This window comes from Rattus norvegicus, chromosome 1 (genome assembly GCF_036323735.1).
Source record: "Rattus norvegicus strain BN/NHsdMcwi chromosome 1, GRCr8, whole genome shotgun sequence".
In the NCBI taxonomy this organism is placed as follows: Eukaryota; Metazoa; Chordata; class Mammalia; order Rodentia; family Muridae; genus Rattus; species Rattus norvegicus.
The window spans coordinates 245,245,170-245,261,048 of record NC_086019.1 but is presented as its reverse complement, the minus strand read 5'-3'; the positions used below and the strand labels follow the sequence as shown (position 1 = coordinate 245,261,048).

Below are 15,879 nucleotides of genomic sequence, written 5' to 3'. Positions count from 1 at the left end.
CTTTGCCTTTGTAACAAACAGCTCAGAAAAATATTGATCAAGAGTTGCAGCAGAGGTACCAGAAAGCCTCCTTTACCTCCCTCACAGAATGGTTCTCGGATCTCCTCAGTTCCTATCACCTTATAATGTGTGCCAATCCAGACCCCCACCACCTCTCTGTGACTAGAGATCTTGAAACTATATATATGTATACACACACATACTAGACACGGCAAAACTTATTAAATATTTTATTATTTCCTCCTTCATATTGATAATAGTAGCCCAGGTGTAAGGATCTTAGAAAATCTGAAAGAATAAAACACATTTTGGTTCACATAGAGCATATATAAAAATATCTATTTAGAAAACAAACATCTGATAATTACACTGCTCAACCATCTTTAAGAGTGCTAAAAACAAAACAACAAAAAAGACAGAATAAAATCCCTGCAAATCAAATGAGGAGGCAAGATAGTTTTGCTCAAGTTTTGTTCATTTTGGCATTTTTGGAAACTGACCTATACTAATGAAATTTAAGTCAAAGTTATGGTCAGATAATATGAGTAAAAAGCACAGCTACTTAAAGGACTCTTCAAAGAAAACCTGCTTTGTGCTTAGAACAGTTAACAGCACTAAAGATTACAAAACTTCCCAACTTTTCTAGTAACCGTTCTACAATAGCAAGAGATATCAAGTGGAAGCGTCAGCATACAAAGCACTTACATAAAAATATCAGCACAGTAAGATCCATGGTTAATCACCTTCTGAGTCTCTTAAAACCCCCAAAGCATAGAATGTTTGCTGACTGGTCAGTAGCTTTAAGTCATAACCAATAACCCAAATAGCTCTTGTTTATTGAGTATTAGAACCGTGTGAAGTGCTAGTTACTGAACAGTGTTAAGTGCTAGAAGTTTGGATAGCCACTGCTCAGCACATTCTGTCACTGCAGCCTGAAGGCCACCAACTCAGAGAGTTGCTACCAAGGAAAATGCAAAGTGGCCAGAAAAATACAAGGACACCCTTATATGCCAGAGTGCCAAGGGTAGACGGAGTTTCTTGTGTGATTGATTAAGAGATGTACTGTGTGATTTAAAGTGCCTATAAACGAACACAGAATACAGTGTGGACTTTTCAGTACAAAGGTGAGAACGGTTCTGCTACTTCATGCAGTATTCCACATGGACAAGCAGGTCTCGATGTTCGGTGGCTGGGTACTGTACGCTGCACTTGGGACATTCCACTAGGCTTTCGTTGAGAACAGCAGTGGGACTCTTAGGTGAGGTAGCTTTCACTCTGTTTTCAGGCTCTCCCTGGAGTGGGAACGGCTGCTCTGTGAAGGTAAATCCATGTAGCTGCTTCTGCAAAACAAATGTCAACTGAACACCATTTGAACATAAGACTGAGGGATCGGGGCTGGAGAGATGGCTCAGCGGTTAAGAGCACCCGACTGCTCTTCCAGAGGTTATGAGTTCAATTCCCAGCAACCACATGGTGGCTCACAACCATCTGTAAAGAGTTCCAATGCCCTCTTCTGGTGTATCTGAAGACAGCTACAGTGTACTTATATATAATAAATAAATAAATCTTTAAAAAAAAAAAAAAAAGACTGAGGGATCGGCAGTGTGAACTGCTTCCTACACCCTCTGTGAGCCTCAGCCCTACAGATAGTTTATTTTGGATTTCTGCTCATCAATATTTTTGTTTTGTTTTTTAAGACAAAAGTTTCTTTTGGGGTGGAAAGATGGCTCAGCAGTTAAGAGCACTGATTGCTCTTCCAGTGATTCTGAGTTCTATTTCCAGCAACCACATGGTGGCTCACAACCATCTGTAATGGGATTTGATGCCTTCTTCTGGTGTGTCTGAAAAGAGTGACAGTGTACATCTCTCTCTCTCCCTCCCTCCCTCTCTCCCTCCCTCTCTCTCTCTCTCTCTCTCTCTCTCTCTCTCTCTGTATAATATAAATACATCTTTAAAAAAAAAAAAAGACAAGAGTTTCTCTGTGGAGCCCTGGCTATCCTGAACACACTTTGTAGATCAGGCTGGCCTCGAACTCAGAGATCTGTCTACCTCTGCATCCCAAGTGCTGGGATTAAAAGCATATGCCACCACCGCTCAGCTGTTCATCAATATTTTAGCGATAACATATAAGGTAGTCATAAACAACTTGGATAATGTAATGACTCAGGGAAGTAATGAGTTAGTTCTCATATACATAGGCTTGGCTAAGAGGCAGAGTCAACTGTAAAGGGAAGACACCATTTCTCTCCCTTTCCTTCAATTCACTGTACAAAACAATGGGATTTATCATGATATTTTCAAGAACGTGAATCCATCTGCCAGTTTTGTAAAACATCAGTAACTTAAGTACTAAAGAAGTATAAAGACGCTAGTACCTGGGAGGTTGAAGTGGGAAGGTGGAGGGACCAGACCCACCCCGGGCAGTGAAAACATAATACAAAAGAGCAGCGACCAAACCCTGTGTGAAACCGAGAGTATTGAAGACTTTCAGTAGCTCAGACAGGTTACACACACAGATGAGCAGGGCACTATAGAGCTTTGAGACTTCACTTTCTTAAAAAAGAATTTAAAATAGTCAGAAAACCTTAAAAATTTATATTTTACAATACATTATGAAGATATTTATTTTATTAATATAATAGTTAAAGTTACTTAGCAATTAATTTCTTTCCTCTCCCTTAGAAACTAGGAGTTATATTTATATTTCCCCACTTCCAAATATTCTATAGTTCTAAGACAATATATGAATGTGCACTAACAGGACATCTGGGTACACAGATGCACACAGATTCATTAGAGACACAAAAACAGAATGCCATACTGCCCTCTGTTCTACCTTCTCCCCTCTGTGCTAACTACTGTGGAGCGCTCAAGAACAGCAGCACCCAACCTGGGTAGGGGACGATCCCAGACACCAGTCAAGTAGCTATGAATAAGAGGATCGTGATGCCTCTCCTGAGTTCTGAAGTGGTGCTGTAACCTTAGGTGCCACAGAGAAGGCAACTCTTGATTTGGGGTAAAGTTCATTTTCAGCTATGTTACTGGTTTGGGAACTGAGCTAGCCCATAAATGGGGAGAGCAAAAGCAGAATGAAGGGTAAGTTTTATAGTAGCCTTTCACAACTTACCAAGGATTCCAACTGTGTTATTTGACTTTTTGCTTTCCGGAGCTCCTTAAGAATCACATACAGCTGATGCTGCATATTCTGGCGGTCGAGTTTTTCATTTTCAAAGTCTAGAGTACATGCCTGCATCTGGAATATGCCAGGACAAGACAGTCAGAGTTGGTAGATGCTGCCCGGTTCTCGTCACTGAATGCTTAGTCTGCATCAGCACAAGAATACTTGCTGGGCCTTCTTACCAAGAGCAAACCTGAGCACAGTGAGATTATTAGTAAGTGATGTTTATGGCTCAAGCACTGGTTTATAAACTAGCAAGGCCAAGGCCTAAGGTATGGATGAGCAGAGCTTAAAAAGTTGCTGCTTGGAGTTATTCCTCCACATTCTTGGAATTTATGGTGGGTATGGAAGAGAGGGGGAAAGATGGCTATTCCCTGGTTTGAAATATATTAAGAGTTTCTATACTCATTCGGAGGACAAATGGTGTCTGCTCTGCTTGAACTTACAGGCCAGCCTGGAAAAAGATCCTGTTAGGCTAGAAGTATTCCTACAGCCACTGGAGAGCAACCTGTCAGGACAACTGCCACCACACCTCTAAGACGTGGCTGGGCCTAAGGACAGTTAGATACGTGAATGGTGCAGAGTTGTTTTCGATTTTCAAGGAGTTCTCTGTGGAACAGCATAACCACCAGGGGAAATTCGGTGTTACCAGCCGGATGAACTTCTGCGCATCCACAGTCAGTACCTGCCGTTCCAGCAGAGCCACCCTGCTCTGCTCCTCTTGGTGCTTTAACAGAGAATCGTAGAGAATTCGGACCTGGAAGATGCAAGGAGAGCCTGCATTATGTCACCTGTCCTCCCCAGACAGAGAACCCACATCACTCTTCCCACCTCTAACCAGGACAACAGCTGCTGAGGGCCACGGCACATCCCAGCTCATCAGAGGCTTTCTACCTAAGCAGGATGAGCAGCAGCATCCCGGCCGAGAGTTCCCTGAGCAGCCAGAGTGACGGGCACAGCTGTGTGGCCATGGCCCTGTACTCAGAGGCTTTGATGTCAGCCATCATTTCAGAGTAGGATAACAGAGGATGAGCCTCATCTCTTATGCTAGTGACAGAGAAACTTAGTTATTTCTATTTAACCTTTCCTAAATGTCAGTACTTATACCAAAGTAAGCAGAGTAAAGACAGAAGAAAATGTTAGGATTAATGACTCTTCCTCAGCTCTCAACTTCTGCAGGATATTAAAAATTCTGTTATAGTAACAATAACTGCCACTGGCATCTACTTAGTTTTCAAAGTGCTTTTATATTCCTCCTCAGTTACTCCCTCCAACAGTCTTATGAGGCAAGTAGAGGTCATTATTCATTTGACTAGTGAATGCTGTGAATCAGAAGGTAGATAATTTGCTGCAGGCCATGCATGTACTCTGTCTGGAATCTAGGTGTGGATTCTATTGTTCTTTCTCTTCCTCCATGCTGCCAAGCAGAAGTGACATTAATGACTTTTTGTCACAGTAGTAATCAGTTCTAACACTCCCAAGCCATGCTGTCTCAAATCTAAAAGAGAACATGAGGGTGCTATGGATATTCATTTGGGCATAACATCAGCATACTCGAGTACAGCCTAGGAATGACTGGATCCCTCACTGCCTTTGGCTTCCCACATGCTCTACTCTCCAATCAAGTCTCAGGAGTGTGATCTCCTCCACTGACAGGAAATTCCCAGCATCACTTTGCACATTCCCACCATCAGTCCTCTGTCCCATACCATCACTTCTCTGAGGCCTCCATGAGCTCGTTTCTTTTCACATCATCCTGTTTTATCTTCCTGAGCATATCCACCTATTTAGGTACTAATTCCCAGTCTGCCTTTGTGCTAAAACATGAATGCCCAAAGGAGGCAGGGACTGCTTCTGCTCCTTCAGGGTTCCCCTATGCTCTGGGCTTCCTGACCCTTGGTTGAATTCTGAAGTAAGGAGATTGATCCCAAGCTGGTTCACCTGAGATAAAAGCTCTTCAGACTTCTTCCTCTCCTCTTCCAGTTTCCCCTTGAAGACACTGCTCTCTTCCCTGAGCTTCTGGATTTTCTCCGTCTTATGCTTGTCCTCTTCCAGGTGCTGTATGTCTGCCTTGCGCTGAGAACTCAACAGCTGGTTTAAATCTTCAACTTCTTTTTGAGTTTCTTCATATTTCCTTCGAAATTCATCCAGTTCTAAACGCAACTGAGTTACGGTTTGTCGCTCAACTTCAAGATCTTTTTTGGCATTTTCCAAGAGATGATCATATTTTTGCTTCTCCTCTTGAAGATAACCTGTAACAAACAAATTGGAAGATAGCTTAGGCTACATGGTAAGTCCCAGGCTAGCCAGGACTATGTAGCAAGACTTTATATCAATCCATCATCTACCCCCCAAAAAGGGAACTGGTACCCAGGTCAGCTCTGGAGGGAATGAGACTTTGAGGAAGGGGAAAGGTATTCATGTAGTGAAAATCACCCTAATTCCTGTGATGGAGGCTCTCACCTATGGCTTGTGTCCTCTTTTAATCTCAAAATAAGGGGAAAGGAAACAGACTTGCCAAATGCTATTTCTTACTTCAAGCTTAAAAGACATGATGTTATTTTCTTTCTAACATATCTATATATAAAAAAAAAAAAACTCTAAATTTGATGAACCACTCCTGTTGGAAATGTCAAGCTTATCCCCAAAGAACACTTTTATAGCTCAGTACCTTCTGATTCAGTCTTTTTCATCTGCTGTGGGAGGGAAGCAGCGGCAGTCTCTGTTCTCTTTTCAAGCTCAAAGATCTTTGCTAAAAGCCCTTTAACGTAGGCTTCTCGCTGCTGGTCGTACACAAGCCACTGCTGATTTTTCTCCAGAGCCTTATAGTGAATGAGAAGTTAACAGCATAGTAAGAAGCCTAGAACTGAGAATACGTAAGGGGGAGGGGGTTTCCGTGACATTGCCTTTTCTAACACATAAAATCTTAGAGCTGGGGTTGGGGATTTAGCTCAGTGGTAGAGCGCTTGCCTAGGAAGCGCAAGGCCCTGGGTTCGGTCCCCAGCTCTGAAAAAAAGAACCAAAAAAAAAAAAAAATCTTAGAGCTTATAAATCACTTACAGGCAGCCACTGCATGCCACATCCCTTTAGAATACATGACAGTCAGTTTCTAGGGAATTAATTTTGCCTGTTAGCTAGAATGCCCCTGGGGCAGGCACAGAAATAAGCTGTTCAAATCTCACTTCTAGAAAGAGCTTTGGTACTAACACTCACCATCCTTTACTAGTGGACTCTTAGAAACTTAACCAAATCAAAATAAAAGGAGTCTGTCAGGCAGACCAGCCATTCCTAGAAGACACATGCCATTCCTCCTTGCCACCTTTCCCTCAATTTGCTAGGGAGCGTGGGCAGCTTTGCTGCTGAAAATGGTACATTCAAGTGAAAAGCTACAGAAGGGTCAGGTTGGAACCTGTAACCCCAGCTCTACATCAGCTAAGAGAAGACCATGAGCTAAAGACCCATGTGGACTATGTGGTGGGACTTTGTCTCTAAATAACTACATAGCTAGGTGTGGTAATACCCACCTGTAATCTTAGAACTTGGGAGACAGAGGCAGAGGATCTCTGTGAGTTTGAAACCAGCCAGGGCTATGTAATGAGATACTGTTTCAAAAATAAAAACAAATAAATCAACAAGATGGCTAGAAAGGACCACTAACCTGCTGTTAATAGGGAGGGGAAGAAGGTCTGGAAATTGGAAGACACTGTGAATATGCAATGAGATTACAAATTCTGTCCAACCTACTTGTTCAGGCTGATAGGATGGGATTGTCCCCTTGTTCTATGATCCGGAGAGGCCAGGAAATAAGTTTTAACAACTATTTGTGCAAAATGGTCATACACATCCAAACCGGATATCATGTGCATGTTAAATGTTTTGGGCGAAGGGTCCCGAAAGACACATACATGATGATGTATGTCTTAGCGTAATATTCCATCACACTGGCCAAGCTCCTCTGCATTGAGTCCTCATGAGGGATCTCTAGCTAATATTCAAATTTAGTTCTAAAAACCACCCAGTCACTGGACCTAGTGATGCAAACCTTTAATCCCAGCACTCGGGAAGCAGAGGCAGGAGGATCTTTATGAGTTTGAGGCCAGCCAGAGCAAGTTCCAAGACAGCCAGGGCTGTTATACAGAAAAGTTTATTGATAAAACTGGATTGGGGATGGTAGGTTAACTAAAAGTATTGTGTACATGTTAAATTAAATTTACTCAGTTCCTGCTTAAGGTATAGGAAATACATATGTAGGTAGGGTTAAATAATTAGAGATATATATGCAGTTCCCTTTTGAAAGGTTTAGGAGGGGCTGGAGAGATGGCTTAGCGGTTAAGAGCACTGACTGCTCTTCCAGAGGTCCTGAGTTCAAATCCCAGCAACCACATGGTGGCTCACAACCATCTGTAATGGGATCTGATGCCCTCTCCTGATGTGTCTGAAGACAGCTACAGTGTACTTATAATAAATAAATAAATAAATAAATAAATAAATAAATAAATAAATAAATCTTTAAAAAAAAAGAAAGGCTTAGGAAAAAATATTTTATATATTTGTGTAGGTGAAAGGTATTAAGAGAAAAATACAAAAACAGGCTTAAAAATGCCATGAAGGGTTAAATTTAGGTAAAGAATATAAAAGAGATACATGTATCATTCTCATTCTTAGAACTTTTCTATTTATATCTTCCAAATTTAAAAAAAATTTTACCTATCTCCTCTAAGTTGTTTGAAAATCTAATTTGTAGCAGTAAGTCCATTTCTCGGTCTTACTGCCTTCAGCTGGTTATCTGGTCGGTATAGCTTGCACAAAAATGATAGCAGTACTGACATTTGAAAACATTTATGGCATTATCAGTTTCCTTCAAAAGACTACACTTCCCAGCTTCCTTTGCAGCCAAACAAGACAACCTCAGAAGGGAAGCACTATGGGAAGGAACCTAACATATGCATGATAGTCACATCCTCCCCCTAAAAAAGTCTGGGTCACCCTTTTCCATGGGACTCTCATCTGCCTTCATGGGGTGAGATATATGGCACAACCATCCATGTGGGTGTGTCTGCCCCCTCTAAAATACCATGCAGCACAGCAAAATGCAGTCCTTAACTCGGAGACGCCCAATTAGGTCTTGGGTCACAGGACCCCTGTTATCTTGGTGATCCCCATATCAGTAAAAGATTCCAAGATCTTCCCACTGGCTACGACTGGCTGAGAACTGGAAGCCAAAAGCTATAGGAACCTTTCACTGGCCCTGTGGCCTCGAGTGACAGGAGTAGAAGATGCACCCATCTACACGGGTAAGATTATCGCACACCCACAAACACACACACAACCCTGTCCACCAATAAACATGGTCCTCCCTAAGGTCAGATGCACTTCTCGTTCTGCCTCTTAAAGATCCCTAAGAAATCTAACAATTATTACCAGGCAATTATTTCAAAATGCCTGACAGACCTAAATGGTGACTGAATACTTTAAAAAAACATATTCATGCAACCCTAGAGCTTATTTTACCCGAACAAATACTAATTCTTAGGTACAAGCCTCCTGAGCATCAGCCTGGGAACTGAGATGGAACCAGTTTCCAAGCTCTTACAAGGCAAACCTGCCAGTGTACACTGAGGAGTGAACGTCCCCTTCCTGCTCTCCAGGTCTCCCAAGGATAATTCTCCTCTTTCTCAAAGATCTGAGGACATCTTCAAGAAACCAGAAGAGCTTCAGACCAGCCTGAAGTGCTTCAGAAGTTAGGAGTAACTAGCGTGCCCCTGGACCAGCAGCAACAGCATTCAGGAAATGCAGACTCCAAGTCCCACGCCAGACCTATTAAATCCGAAATCTACATTTCAAGAAAATCCTGTGGATTCGCCTCTAGGCTCAGTTTAGATTTAGCTCGAAGGTGAATTGGTTTAGATTTACTAGTGTCTTTCTCATGTAAATGAAGGGGCCCAGCCAGGAGAAACAAGAAGAGAAAAGATTTTTCCTTTTAAGGAATGGTTGGAAATCCAGCAAGACAGAAGTAAACTATAAGGAAATGGAAAGGGTGTAGGGTAAATTAACTAAATACAGGCACCTAATTGGTAGGTGTACACAGATAGGCAAATTCCCTGTAAAAGATGCTACGGAAAGGCTCTATTTTGTAAATTTTTAAAAACTATGCTTATTTCAATTACCTTCAGGTAAATACTTTGATAAAGGTACCAAACCATCTTGTATAGATACTCAAGATATTTAAATTCTTCTTTTGAAAATCAAATAGATAGGAATCTTAAGAGCCACTTATCAGGTATCAGGGTAAACACACCATGTTTCTGTAATAAGAATAGCTACCTGGTGATCTAATAATTATATTCAATTTCCATCAAAACTTAGTTATCTACTTATAAGTTAGAAATAATAAAGCTTTCTGGTACATCTAAAGTGACCTCAAGTCTGTTTCTAGAGAACTACTGAGTATAGAGACCACGTTTCCTTTCCAAATATTCTCGAATAAAGATGGGAAGATATTGATTGTTAGGTTTCAAGCCCCAGATGAACAACAGCTGAGGTGCCTACCTAACATATCAAAGCGGACCTGTCTTCCAGGTTCTCCCAGCATCCCTCAGTCCATACAGGTTACAGAGTAAGACTGGCAAACCCCACCCCTAATGCCCTTCCCCCAGACTCTTCCCAATATAATCCAGACATTTTTAGTTACCCACCTCTTTCTTCTTCTTTCTTTCTTTCTTTCTTTCTTTCTTTCTTTCTTCCTTTCTTCCTTTCTTCCTTTCTTCCTTTCTTTCTTTTCTTTATCTATCCATCCATCCCTCCATCCATCCACTCATCCATTGCTCCATCCATCCATCCATCCATCTATCTATCACCTTTGGCCTCCTGGATGCTACACCTGGTTCCCCTTTCTCCTCTATCCACTCTCCTCATGTGGCTCAGGGTCATGTCCACTATGGACTCTCCCAGATGTCCCTGCCTCTGGCTGTGCTCTCCCTTTTATCTACAATAAACTTTCTCTTCCACCACACCTAGGAGCAGACATGTCCTTTCCTTTCCTTTTTATTTCTTTTTTTTATTTAATAAATACATTATCAAATTGATAGACAAAAAGAAAAGCGTCAGGTGAAAAAGAATACTGCCAAGGTAGTTGAAAGTTTAGTTCCAGGGCTTTCCAATCTACGGATTTTTTTATACCATGGTCTCAAACACTCAGTTCTCCTGCCTCTTCATTAGATGCTTTTTGTTTAAATCATAACACATAATGATTTCAATTTCTATGAAATTTAAAGAACCTGTGGATTAGTCCACTTTACCCATTGTTTAACCAAACCAAACCAAACCAAACCACCCAACAACTTACATCTTTCAGCTGCATTTCCTTTTCATGAATACTATTCATTGATGAGTTGAAGCAGTTTGCAGGCACGCTCTGTAAATAAGCCAATAGTAATCGACATCATCAACTTCCTTACAATACAAACTTCATTATATTTAGTTCCATAAAAATACAAAATATGTCTCAAGACATCCCAAACACGCCTCTACTAGTGGTGAACCACCAAGCCAGGTGAGAATTACCAGTGGACTACTACACAGATCGTTGTTCTTTCTGAGACATTGCTCCTCTCAAATAGGAGAGAAAGAAAAATGTATGTGCAGTTAGAAAAAAATACACTGGGATAACCATTTATCTCAAATATGAAAACTAACCAAAAACTTCAATTTAATGTTTATTTAATGCAAAACTACTGAAATAAAATCTCAGCAAAATCTTCTTGACTACTGAAACTATGGCATAGACTGTCTTCTGACTATTCATCTGTGTGGGGAGTGCAGGGAACCGAATTAACTATTTTTATTTATGGAAGAGGGACTCAACTTAAAAAAAAAAACAAACAAAAAGAAGGTGAAGAGATCTGCAGGTGCACTAAGGTGTTGCATCACTTCACAAACTTTAAAAAACTCATTCTTCATAGAATTATACTTTGTACCAGACAGGAAAAGATCTCAGTTTAAAGGAAGTTCAGCACCTGCGATAGGTGGAGTGTACTGGCTTTGCTTTCAAGTTCGGAAAGTCTTTTCGTCGTGGCAGACAACTGCTTTTTCAGGATATCTGTCTCTCTGGATAAGGACTCCAGCAACTGCTGCTTCTTCTCACACTCCTTGGTTTTCTCCTCCAGCTGCTCGAGCAATGACGAAGAGCTATATCTTGACCTTAGGTGGTCTTTGAGTCTCTGTATTTCTTTGTCCTTCTCCATGAGGTAATAAACATTCTTTTCTCTCTCGGCTTCAAGAACTTGAATTTTCTAGATAGGAACTAAGAAGAATCTTAGAACTAAGCCAGGTCAAACATCCAGCTAAACAATATTGCAACAAGCCTTTAAGAAGTATTTACTACATATCAACTTTGATTTTATGAGATCAGGACCAAAAATACAAGATGAAGCTCAAGCTCGGTTCTCTGCTCAGACAGCTCACAGGCACACCGGTCCTTTCATTAATGCCATCTGTGCTCTAGTTAACATGGATACACACTGAATAGGTAGAGAGAGAGAGGGAGAGAGGAAAGACCATCTCTATCAAGGGTAGCAGAAGGAGGCTAATCCAATGTCACATGGCTGTGGGAAAACAGGAAAGAGCCAAGAAAAACATGATAAAAACAACTGTCAGTAGGAAAAGGAAAAGAGGGAGGGGGTAGTGAATGGCATAGTATCCTTCTGGCATCCCCAAAATAGTGAAAACAGAACGCTTCCAAGTTATAGAGACAATAAAAATATAATATATACAGTAAGTCAGTATGTTTTACAATCTTAAACACAGCATGCTAGGTTTGACTATGATCCCTCAAATTTGCTTAACCCTCAATGCAACAATGTTAGAGGTCATGGGGTCATGGGGGCACAGCGCTCATGGGTAGATTCATGTGTTGTCATGGGTCACTTATCAGTGGAAAGGAATTTAGCCCTCGTCCCCCATATACCTCATATGCTTGCCTGGCCTTCTTTTATGGGATAACACAACTTGAAGACCCTTACCTGATGCACTGTGCTTTTGGACTTGGCAGCTAAATATTTCTTTCTCCTTCCCTCCCTACTCAAATTATAGCACTGTGTTGTAACAACACAAAAGACTGATATTATATAACATATTTTATCAATAATATGAATATAATTAAGATAAAAGGGCTGGAGAGATGGTTCAGTGGTTAAGAGCATGGGCTGTTCTTCTAGAGGACAGATACAATTCTCAGAGTGTACATGTGCGCACACACGCACACGTGCACGCTCGAACACACACACACACACACACGGCAGCTCATAACTGTAATTGTAGTTCCAGGGAGCTCCAACACCCTCACATGGGCATATATGCAGGCAAAACACCAATGCACATGAAATAAAAAAATAAGTAAATAAATAAATAATTTTTATAAGATAGATTATCAAGAAGTTACGTGGTGAATGCCAAATTAGTTTATTGGTTTGTTTTCAATATTTGAAAAAAAAACATAATAAATGTTATAGCACATAATCATGGCACTTAAAAGTGGATGCGGGGGAATCAGAAATTTAGGGTCATCCTCAGCTATATAGCTCAAGTTCCAGACCAACCTGTACTACTTGAGACCCTACCTGAAAGAGCAAAACAAAACAACAGCAAAACTGTGAGGATCCTGAAGTGGAGTTGGTTCAGCAGTTGAGAGCATTTGCTGCTTCTGCAAAGGAACCATACTTAATTCCCTGCACCTACATGGTAGTTGAGAACCACCAAATTCAAGATCAACTTTCTAGAACTAAAAAGAACAGGTTAAGCCAGGACAATGGGAAGAATAAGAATAAAGTATCAAAAAGCCAAATGCACTGCTTTCTACAATGTGTACGCCTTAAAGGAGTCAAGGGCCATTTACCTCCAGAAGTTTGCTTCTGTCTTTATTGGCCACTTTTCCTTTCCCATTGGTGATTTCATCCAGGGATGTTTTGAAGGCTGCAATTTCTCCCTTAAATTTCTCTAGCGCAGTGTCTGACTTGGAGCTGCTAGGCCTCGATCCCCATTTGCTTTTAATTAAATCTTTGGGACTTCTGGAAGACATCTTTGAGATGATCTGTGAAAAAGAAAAAAATAAGTTTTAAAAATTCAAGTGCATTTGAAGTCTGAGTTTAAACTTTTATATCTCAGGTTTAGAAGAGGCCTTATAATGTACTTCGTTTTAAATAGAAGTGATTTATCCAAATCAGAGGGATCCAGAAAGAAAACTGAGGAAGATTTCTAGGGTGTTATAATGAATCTAAAACTCTCAGGTGGTGGATACCAGGGAAATATCCACCTTCTAGAAATGACGATTTGTTTATTTATAGTTGCTATTGTTTGAGAACAGATCTCTCAGTAGAGCCCAGGCTAGTCTGAAACTTGCTATGAAACCAGGATGGCACTGAACTCACAATCCTCCCGCTTCAGCCTCCCAGGTAACGGGCTTATAGTCATCTGTAAATTAACAGGAAGTTTTTGTTTACAATCAGTGGAAGGGTCCTCAGGCCTTACACTTTCAAGGTAATATCATACTCATGAATAAAAATTATAAGTTTATAGTCCTGAAAAGGTCATTTTTCAACATGTGCCCTGTTTTAGAACTCCATCTTAATAACTTTGGAGAGTACGGTAGGAAGAAGTGAGAAAATCCAACTGGAGATATTTATAGAAAGAGAGGTATAATACTCGGAGACTTGAAGGGTAGAAGAAAGGAAGGGGCAAATGAAATAAGGACAAGTTTCATAACTGCTGACAGTACTGGATGAGAGTTTAGAAGCAAATGTAGAATACAAACTCTAGGCAGGCAGATGTGTAGTAAAATATACTGTATATATAAATAATGTATAAAATAGCTGTCCATTAGGGAGATTAAAAAACTAAACATCTTTCTACCTTATACATCCTGATATAAAAACAATGGCAGTGTGATTATGGAATGTAAACAGAGATGAGACCTTTACTTTATTTAACAATTACTACAGAGCTGTGGTGGTGCATGCTAATAATTCTAGCACTCAGGAAGTAGAGGCAGGAGAGCTAGGAGTTCAAGGTCAGCCTCACTTGCATAGAGATTGAGGGCAGCCTAGGGCTGCACAAAACTGTTTAAACGAATAATAACTTGTTATTAAATGATAATTAATAATTAAACAATAATTGAATATTACTACAAAGCCCTTTGTACTGGGTAACGTAATAGGGACTGGATATAAACTAGTTAAAGCAACAGGAAGAAGACGAGACAACATTGTCCCTGATGCTAGGAAACCTTTGGTACAGTGCTGCAGGAACAGCAATGCAGCCAAAGAAAAGGGATTCACGTATCACAAACTGTAATTAAAACAAAGAGGAATACTCATAGTCATAAAAGCTACCAATAAAAACAAGGAGATCTACTTAGGGTGGTGACTGTGAGGTTGTCCTGAATAAAATCAGCCTAAAAACAATAGAACTGTATAAACAAGCTTGAACAAAGTCTATATTAATGCATTCAACGTGTATTTTTGCCCATTATCTTGACAAATACTAAATAAATTAGCTGGTCCAATCTGCTGAGGCAAATGCAGTTCTTATGTCTTAGGAACTGGCTATCACAAGAGTTTCTCCCTGAGCTTTTGCTGATGTCACAAGGAGGATTTGACACAGTCTGAAAGAACCCCCAGGACATTTGCATCCTAACTTTTGGAGAGGACTCCTAAAAACTAGCGTTCCTGACTCTGGTCTAGACTGACCCAGCACACACTCTTCCCACCTGGTCCTACCACCTTCCTTTCCCAGGATTTTCTATTCCATTGATCACAAAGTTCTTCTACTCAAGAACCTACCTACTCAGTCCTAGTGGCATCTCCTAGTGGCATCTTCTTCAGGAAGCGTTCTCTTAAGTTTAATAAGGAACACAGAACTTACCCCACATACACAAGCTAAAGACAGTTCTTATCTGCTCCCAACATTTTTTTTTCAGTCAACAACTGTTCAAAAGAGCTGTAGTTTGATTTTTTTTTTTTCCTTTTGGTCATACAGGAGCATAAAGGCAGTTGCTTGGAAATCTCTGACTGGATCGAAGGGACCAAAGTCATTCTGGTCAGAATGAGATTAAAGAAGCATTTCCATTCAGTGAATCGCACAAATCTATGAGGGGTGAGGAAAGAGGCATGAAAATAAAAGCTGCAAAGAGAAGCGCTTGCTAATAGAAAAGGTCGAACGCACGAGAGACCTGAGAGACCTGGTCAGGTCGCCGGCTTCTCTGTTAAGAAAGAATACCGCAAAGTTAAAAGGAATCGAAAAGACAACCGGCAGGACCTCACAGGCACCCAGCGTGGTGTCTCTCAGGAAACTAGCGCAGACGGAGTCGTGCGGCGTTATCTGCTCACCAAAGCTCCTCCGGAGAGGTCCAGTCCAGCCCTGGGGCTACGGGCTCCGGCTGCTCTCCCCTCCCTCCCCGGCCAAGGTCCGGACCACTCACTGCCTGAGACAAACACAGCGGTCGCGTCGCTGCGTCAGACCCTCTACAAGCTCCAGCCAGGACACCGCTTCCGGGAGTTTGAATCCCGCGGCTGCAGGCGGGACACGTCACTGCCGGCTTGGCGAAGGGCGGGTTCTGCAATCTGAGAGAAGGCCGGAGAGGGCGGGGCCTGCAATCTGAGAGAAGACAGGAGAGGGCGGGGCCTGCAATCTGAGAGAAAGAGTCGGGA

The 15,879-nt window shown here is 41.2% G+C and overlaps 1 protein-coding gene across 4 annotated transcripts; it reads right to left on the bottom strand.

Annotated features, from left to right (window-relative positions):
- Positions 1 to 213: 213 nt before the first annotated feature.
- Cep55 (centrosomal protein 55) lies at positions 214 to 15,777 on the bottom strand. 4 transcript variants are annotated; one of them, NM_001025646.1, is made up of 9 exons: positions 15,559 to 15,686; positions 13,071 to 13,265; positions 11,194 to 11,469; positions 10,524 to 10,592; positions 5,850 to 6,000; positions 5,120 to 5,430; positions 3,864 to 3,935; positions 3,128 to 3,253; positions 214 to 1,340 (listed from the first exon to the last, which is right to left on the bottom strand). In NM_001025646.1, exons 2-9 carry the CDS (start codon positions 13,251 to 13,253, stop codon positions 1,140 to 1,142), a joined length of 1,389 nt encoding a protein of 462 aa, NP_001020817.1. In that variant the 5' UTR covers positions 13,254 to 13,265; positions 15,559 to 15,686; the 3' UTR covers positions 214 to 1,139. The 4 variants fall into 4 exon arrangements, with proteins under 4 accessions (NP_001020817.1, XP_006231380.1, XP_006231381.1 ...); XM_006231318.5 differs by having other exon boundaries at positions 215 to 1,340; positions 15,651 to 15,777; XM_006231319.4 differs by lacking the exon at positions 15,559 to 15,686 and adding an exon at positions 15,095 to 15,512 and having other exon boundaries at positions 215 to 1,340.
- Positions 15,778 to 15,879: the final 102 nt, after the last annotated feature.

Bases quoted from the DNA above. Each gene is read 5' to 3' on its own strand.
- Cep55 (XM_006231318.5), bottom strand. From the start codon at position 13,253: ATGTCTTCCAGAAGTCCCAAAGATTTAATTAAAAGCAAATGGGGATCG. The intron at 10,593-11,193 runs GTGCTGAACTTC...GCTTATTTACAG, and splicing joins GTACACTCCACCTATCGCAG to AGCGTGCCTGCAAACTGCTT. The intron at 5,431-5,849 runs GTACTGAGCTAT...TGTTTGTTACAG, and splicing joins GAAAAAGACTGAATCAGAAG to GTTATCTTCAAGAGGAGAAG.